We start from the raw sequence: 7655 nt of genomic DNA on the forward strand, positions 1-7655 counted from the left end.
TTACAATGCTATTTTGTCAACCTTTAAAAGTACCTATGCAATACATTGAATCACAAACATCTATGTAAATTATTTAACATACCTGTTTATTGAAATATTTTTTGACTACAAAAAGGAAAAAAATTAAGGAAAAAATATTAACAAACCATTAGTGTAGCAGGTGTTTTGTGTGAAATGAAATCATGCGAATCCGTTGAGATACGAAATCATAAGACAAATGAGCAGTTTACGAAAAAACGAAAATCAAAAAAATATTATAGGAAAACAAATGGCAAACGAAATTGAAGTTAACAGGAAGAGTCTCTTCTTAAGTTTTACGGAATATGTATGTGTATATATAGGTGGATTAATTCTCCGACTGAATACTATTTGATTTTTAAACCACTTTCTCTGTCCCCACTAGTTCGGAATAGTGTACTCTAAAAGCAATTGAGAAAACATAACAAAGTGAGACTCTGAAGTTGCGTTCATATTAAAATGAAAAGCAGTCATTCTTTAAGGCAATAGTACTTAATTTCTCCGATAGATGTTAAATAACTCAGAAACATTCAAAACAATATTCTTTACATTACGCTTGGTATGCTAAGCCAAACCTCTCTACATGGAGGTCTTCAGGAGATCTATGCAAGAAATTTGTGTGACAAAGTTAATACCTTTGACCAATTTCATAATAGATGAGAGGCTTAACACTTTTGCAGAATGTCTATGTACGTTATTAAAAAAAAAAATTAACTGAAACTCGAAAACAACAACTTTATATGAATGCAACGAAGCCAAATAAAATTTTAACATAAAAAACTTGTTTTTTTTTGTGTAACTAAAAATCAGATTATAATTGTAAAAATATATATGTATATATATGTTTGTGAATACAGTTACTTACATATCTAGATTATTATAGGCATACATACATACGTAGACAATTTGGTAGCTGTTGTTGTTGGTATGGTATTGTAATAGTTGCTGCTCGTAGACATATTTATTCTCGTAGCAACATTTATTAATTTAGTTTTATTATTACGTTTTATTATGCTTCATTTATTTAATCTCCTTGTCACTGATTCTTATCTGTTTTTTTTCCTTCATGACGCCAGACTACACACGCGCATACATACGTACGTACATAGTAATTATGTGACAAAAGTTCCATTCGTTTGTACCTTTATATCTAAGTATTGTATGTTTGCTTGTATGCATGTTTGCATGTAAAATTATCGAAGCCAATATTAAATCACATTTCATGTATACACATTTTGTAAAATTCTAATCAAACAATTAAAAGTTAATAAGACTATAGTAATTTACAGTTGTTTAATAACATGCAGAGTCGCACAATTTCTGCTAATGCACGTTGACTTGTGTGGGTTCGCGCATGCTTATGTAGATGTGATTGTTCACTGCGGAGCTCCATACAACTTCTAGCACCTGTCGCTGTGCTCATCTACTGCAACATCGGTAGCTGTTACACACACGCACGCACACGCACATGTCGCAATTTCTTCAACAAATCTCCTCATTTAAAAGCTAAACTTTTGCTATTTACGCTCCACCACACTTTCAAGGCTAAGCCTGATTTGGTACTAGCATTTGTAGTTTTTGGCCACAGTTCAGCTCACACTCATATGCGACGCGCTCGTGGTGGTGGTGTTGCAGCAGCTTGGCTGGATTGTGATTGCCGTGACGCGCCCATTTCACTATCATTGTTCGTATTGTTACTGTTGCTATTATTATTTGTATTGCTTTCATGTTGGGACACAACTGTGACGGGCTCATAAATTGATTGCTGCGGCAACTCATCATCATCATCATCGTCATCTTCACCTTCTTTAAAAGAACCAGCTAAATTCGGATTGAGGATATTATTCGAAGAATGAGCGGCTGGTGATGGTGCCGCGATCGCTTGGGGTAAACTACTGGCTGCAGTGGCACGCTGTGGACGTACTGTTGCTGCCGCTATTGCGGCATCTATCGCAACGGCGGCAACATTGATCGGTGGCTGTGAAACACCGTCCTCGAGGAAGGGTGGCGCTGCAACACTTATTGACTGTGGGCGGCGGAATAAGCTGCAAATGTATTGAAAATATTGGTGTAAAGTTTTGGTCGAGTATTATTACAAATTGAATATTAATGACATACACATACGAGCGCATACCTGAAAAATGGTAATCGCCAGAAAGAGCGTCTATTGCCAGTCAGCTGATCGACGAGGTGTGGCGGCAAATTGGGTCTTCTATCGAATGGATTAACCCGCCGTCCGCCACGTGCTGGGGAGTTTTGAGCTAATAATACTAAAAAGAGATTTATGAGATTTTTAGCAATTCAATTATAGCAGAGTAATTAAATATTTTACCGAAACTTACCGTTATCTTCGTCGGAAGTCACATCGGTAACATAATTGCTATCACTTGCCGGTGCACGCCTAAAGGTGCCATGACGAGTTGTTGTAGCATTACGCCCATTGCGCCGACCACTAGCAGCAGCAGGCGAAACAGCACCACGCGTAGCTGCCGTACCAGCACCAGTTGCATTATTAGTGCTACTTGTCGCACTGGCGCTACTTTGACCACTACCGACCCTTACTGGCTGAGCAGGTGGGAGGAGTGGAGTTGTGTCATCATCTGTATCCGTTACACTATCCAATGAAGATTGTCGATTCGTCCTGCTTGCACGCGACTCGCGTTTCGTAAAAACCTTCCGTTTACAAATTGGACAAACTCGTCGATTTTCCGTAAGCCATGGATCGATACAGTGACTATGGTAAGCTGCGGAGGGGAAGAAGAAAGAAATATTATCACTAAGACGTACAGAAAGCAAATCGAAAGACATAAGCATCGTGTTCGACAGACTCTTTGGGGAACTTTTATGCTGCTACAACAACAACAACAACAAAAGCATCGCTGTACTTACGATGCTTGCATGGCAGCACGCGCAGTTTATCGCCCTCCGCGAACTCATCCAAACAAATGACGCAGGTGTCTTGCGAGAGATCACAATTTTTCGTATACTTTAAGATCGGCAGTTTCTTAAGCATATTCTTCGGCAAGCGATGGCGACGTAAACGACGCTCCTCACGTATACATTTGTAAATCATGTAGAATATCTGGGGAAGCAGAGTGCAATGTATTAAAATTAATGGAAAAAAGTCGATTCGAAATTAATAAAATAATTATATTAAAAACAAAATTTAATTAAAAAATAAAAATGTATCATTTTGTAGAATGCTATTTTCGGAAGACAAGCGATGCAAATGAAGAAAATATCTTGACCACTTTTTATATGCGGTTATTTATGCATCTCTGCTAATTTTTTAAAATTACTTATAGGTCCCAGTGGCTAATACAGGGAAAGTATTGGGTTTAACCCAATAAAGGCATAAGCATGTAAAAAAAACACTTCCCGAAAACTGTTATAGTGGCATTTAAAATAATTCCAGAGCATTTCAAATGGATTTTCTGACTCGCAAGCCTTGCAAAATAAACCTATTCCAAACATTTGGTTCCGGTAAATTTGGCAATCGCCGAAAATTTAAGACTTTGCTTCGTTCCCTCGTTCTTACAGCTCCTTTAGTACGAATGTGTACGTTTTTTTGCTGGCATATTTAATAAATGAATGTTGAAATGAAGTCTTTAAAAACTAAACTTTTTCGCCGGAGAACCGCCAATCTTTGATCATACACAATTTTGAACGCAATTTTTTGTATTGCTTAATAAAAAAAAAAACTGCATAACAAACAAATTATCCAAGTAGTCGCTTCGTTTACACAACTTTTCGTTAGAATCGTTTATCCGATGACTACAGGGACGATCAGAAATGTTAGTCGGGTTCTTGAAGAAATATAATGTGCCTATTCAAGTGAATCGGAATATAATTTAGTTTCGAATTCCTAATTTGATTACCATAATGAGGAAGCAAAGCCCAATCAAAATCGAAAATGGTAAAATCAATTGCGTATTTATGTTGAATGGCAGCTCATCGTTTATCACCAATATGTATTCAGGTGTGAAGAAGCTTATCAAACGACTGCCGGTATTGTTCCCAACGAACACAGCTGGTATATAGATGCCACTTGCATTTTTCGCTGACATTTGTTCTGCAATAGAAATAAGCAAGGGGTAACAATAAAATGTAATTTTGAAATAGAAATTTCCAAACACAAAAAAAAAAAACGAAAACTCACCCAAATCATCACCATCATTATTAAATACGATGACTGCATCGAATCCGGATGCCTGTGCATTGCGAACTTTCTTCTCAAATGTACAGTTTGTGCCGCCACCTCTGCGAGTAAAACATGCCGTAAAAACATATAAAGTTATAACGATTGGAAGAATATACAGAAATGTATGTAGTTACCTCTCGATAATGGCTACAAACTTCGCAGTTTTTGGATAATCACCGTTGCGTGGTGGTGGATCGATAAGACTACAGGCAAATATGTTTTTAGCTGGTACAGCAAAGACTTTTATACCATTCGCAGGCAAACTGGGACCAAATTGTGCTGGAAGATCATTGAACTCTTCAATTAGCTGCGAAAAAGAGAAAAACTGAAAAATATTAATATAGGTTATTAAAAATTTTGAAAAAAAAGCGAAAAGTAAACATAAAAATAAAATAATTATGCTCTATACGCATATTATGCAACTTTTTGAATAAAAAATAAAAATCCAAAAACATTAAAAAATAAATCAAAAATATTAAAAGTATAAAATAAAATTATTTACCGCACTGTCTATTCTCCTGTAAGCCAGTACATGTGCTGCCGCTGGCTGGGTCCACAGCGATAGTCCACAAAGCGCGAAAAATTCCAATAGAAGCCATTTTGAATGCGTACGAGGTTCCATACTTCGTTGAAATTTGTGTAGGAATTCGTGGCGGAGAGGTTTAAAAACGCGAGGTTCTTTCAAACAGAGAAATGATGTTAACTTTATAAATTTAATGATTCTTGTTGTTGTTTTTTTTTTTTGATTGGGACTGTGGGCTCCTTTCAGTTCGCTACTTTCTAAGTAATTTCATATGATTCACTGAAACCGCCGATCAGTCTTTTTACGATCTTTTCTAGTCACTTTCACTTTTAATCCAAACTCACTCGATTGTTGGGTTTTAAAGTGGATCGTATATTCGTTTCAGAAAGCGTTGATGTTCTTGTCGCTGCTTTCCTGTAATACGTTTTGCATGTCTCATTGGTAACACAAGTTGGGTTGTGTGCGTCGAACAAACCTAAGGGATAGAGAAGGAAGTATTGAGAATTGAATTGAAATATTTTGCATACAGATTTAATATTTTTTTGGTATATATACTTGTGTATAAAGAAATTAATAATTATATTAAAATAATTACAAAATACATTACTTCAAGGCATTGACCCTATTTTAAATTGCGTTATCACCGATTCAACTTCAAGTGCATATATTACAAGAGTCAAGCAATCTGAGCATAAGCAAAAGTATTTTTCGATTATTGTGTAAGTCTGGCGTGAATGCTGGCCAATGGTCTGAGATAAAGTAGAGTTTTGCTGGTGTTGTTCCTATAACTAAAAAACTTGAACAACAATAGGTCAATAAGATTTTAGATTTAGATTATGGCAGGCTGATAAGTGTCCTTACTGCAATTAAAGAGAATTTGAATAAAGGACCTGGACTTTTCTGTGGCCATGTTAGCTTGTTTTCTTCTCGAATATAAGCAAAAGGCATTCGTCATCATGTATGTACATACGTATTGAAACTATTCCACGAAAATCTGCTAATTTTTCGTAAGAATATTAATAAAGATAACAATTTCAACATTTTACGCAATACACCAAGTAAGTATATCAGTGTAAATTAAATCATAAAACAGGCATTTAATCCCCAAAGAATAGGGAATCTCGAGTGATTGGCTGATAAGCGACGTTGTTAGTAGCAATTGCCCTTATGATAGATTTTTTTTTTTTATTAGACTGCAAAACTGATAATTCAGTTGATTCGCCGTTTCCCCCTATCCGTACTCACTTTATACAGTGGTTCAAAGGAATAAAGAACTATGTACATGCATATGGGTGTTTCCATGGTGTCGGACGTGACATTAAGTCGTACGAGTTTAGAGTTAAATAAATCATACGAAAACCGAAGTCACTTGTAAAAAAAAAATGTGCCGTTGTATAGCTTTTATACCGTCCTTTGGTTGACAAAAAAATTAGGTGCGCTTAGAATACTGGTCTCGAGAAAATCGATGAAAAGAAGGGCATAACGGACGTGACAAAAACAGAAGTGATTTCAGCATGAACCAACGACTACAGATCACGTAATCCGCCATCGTTGTATTTGTAATCGATTTTCAGAAAAAAGTTTTCGTAGCGTTTTTGATGTTTTTTGGTTCTGTTTACATCGTCTTCTACCTCTTCGTAGTGATATTTTAGCGATTTTATGCGTTTTCTGCAGCGGTTTTAATTAGAAATTTTGATTTATTACAAATTTATGATATAATATGAAGTGCTTTGTGATTGGAACAAGTTTGTGCGTCTGTTTGATTTGCCAAGAGGCGTAAATTTGCGTGAAAAGTGGGTGCACATTTGTGGTCAGAACGGTGGCATTGAAAAATCGGCCGGTGCCGATAATATGCGATTGTAAAACACTCTCAATCATTAAAACCATATTTTATGAACTTTTTTTGCTAATTGTCATCAAGTTTCACTTTTTATATTTTATAATAAATACAAATCTAATCGCACTCAATAACCGCGCCTTTTTCGTTTTCTTTGTTTGTTTTCATTTTTAGGCAGATGTCAAAAACGCTCAGAAATTTACTTTTTTCATTCTTTTCCGATTGCGTGATCTTGTTAGTTGGTTCATGATTTCAGAGTACATGTAAAATTAAGCTAAACTCAGCGAATCCTGTAAGGTTTTCCTTTATTAAACATTCTTTAAATTAAGTCAAATTATGGGCCGTTACAACCAATTCATTTTTAATCAGAAGCAATTCGTTGTTGATTTCATTTTGAAATAAAATCTGATAACGGACTTGACAGATTTTTCCCCCGCATACAGTATTCTTACTTATAACACATACCATATTTAATTTTTTATTTAATTTTGAATTCATTTACTTGCATTTTCGGTTTTCAATTTTATGCAAACACCCTTTATGGCATATATGCAGTACATAGTAGCAAAATAATAAATACATATATAGCTTTAATTCTTGGGAAAATATACAAATGTTTAGCTAGTTACCATTTATAACGATCCCTAATAATGGACTGTGATGGACTTTCCTAATTAGTAATAACTACACTACATGCCAATGAATCTCTAAATTGTATTATGACCTGTCAGTGATAGGATTGTATAAGGCCATTAAGATACTTAGTTTGATAAATTTAAATGCCAATATGTTTAATTAAATGTAATTAAGAAACAAGTGTAAAAAACACCAATGACAGGCGGGCGATAAGCAAAGTTGATGAAGGAATGCAAAATTGCACTTAAAAAAGAAATTGTTTTTTATATGCAACAATAGCGGAAAAGGTGACAGCAGCGATCGGAGGGCACAACAGAACGTGCTGGGCAGTGGGGGTATAGGAAAAATAGAAGCGCGACAGCTATTTTTGTCGAAACATTAAAACGAAAATAAACATTAGGGGTATTCTCGAAGTATTGCACGATGCACGTATTGCACGA

At 35.5% G+C, this 7655-nt stretch overlaps 1 protein-coding gene across 8 annotated transcripts in view; it reads right to left on the reverse strand.

Moving 5' to 3' along the window:
• Window positions 1–237: 237 nt before the first annotated feature.
• LOC118738885 (E3 ubiquitin-protein ligase RNF13) overlaps window positions 238–7655 on the reverse strand; it is a 32966-nt gene continuing 25548 nt past the window's right edge. For 4 of the 8 annotated variants that reach the window (XM_036469912.1, XM_036469919.1, XM_036469946.1 and 1 more), the window contains 8 exons: window positions 4722–5217; window positions 4354–4544; window positions 4178–4278; window positions 3897–4090; window positions 2908–3100; window positions 2361–2762; window positions 2153–2288; window positions 238–2063 (listed from right to left, as the gene is read on the reverse strand). In XM_036469912.1, coding sequence (XP_036325805.1) covers window positions 1619–2063; window positions 2153–2288; window positions 2361–2762; window positions 2908–3100; window positions 3897–4090; window positions 4178–4278; window positions 4354–4544; window positions 4722–4841 — 1782 coding nt within the window. In that variant the 5' untranslated portion in view covers window positions 4842–5217 and the 3' untranslated portion in view covers window positions 238–1618. The remainder of the gene's footprint in view (window positions 2064–2152; window positions 2289–2360; window positions 2763–2907; window positions 3101–3896; window positions 4091–4177; window positions 4279–4353; window positions 4545–4721; window positions 5218–7655) is intronic. The other 4 variants (XM_036469961.1, XM_036469969.1, XM_036469936.1 and 1 more) reach the window with 3 other exon arrangements.

Source organism: Rhagoletis pomonella, unplaced genomic scaffold, assembly GCF_013731165.1.
Source record: "Rhagoletis pomonella isolate Grant_MI unplaced genomic scaffold, Rhpom_1.0 Rhpom_scaffold_00001, whole genome shotgun sequence".
Classification (NCBI taxonomy): Eukaryota; Metazoa; Arthropoda; class Insecta; order Diptera; family Tephritidae; genus Rhagoletis; species Rhagoletis pomonella.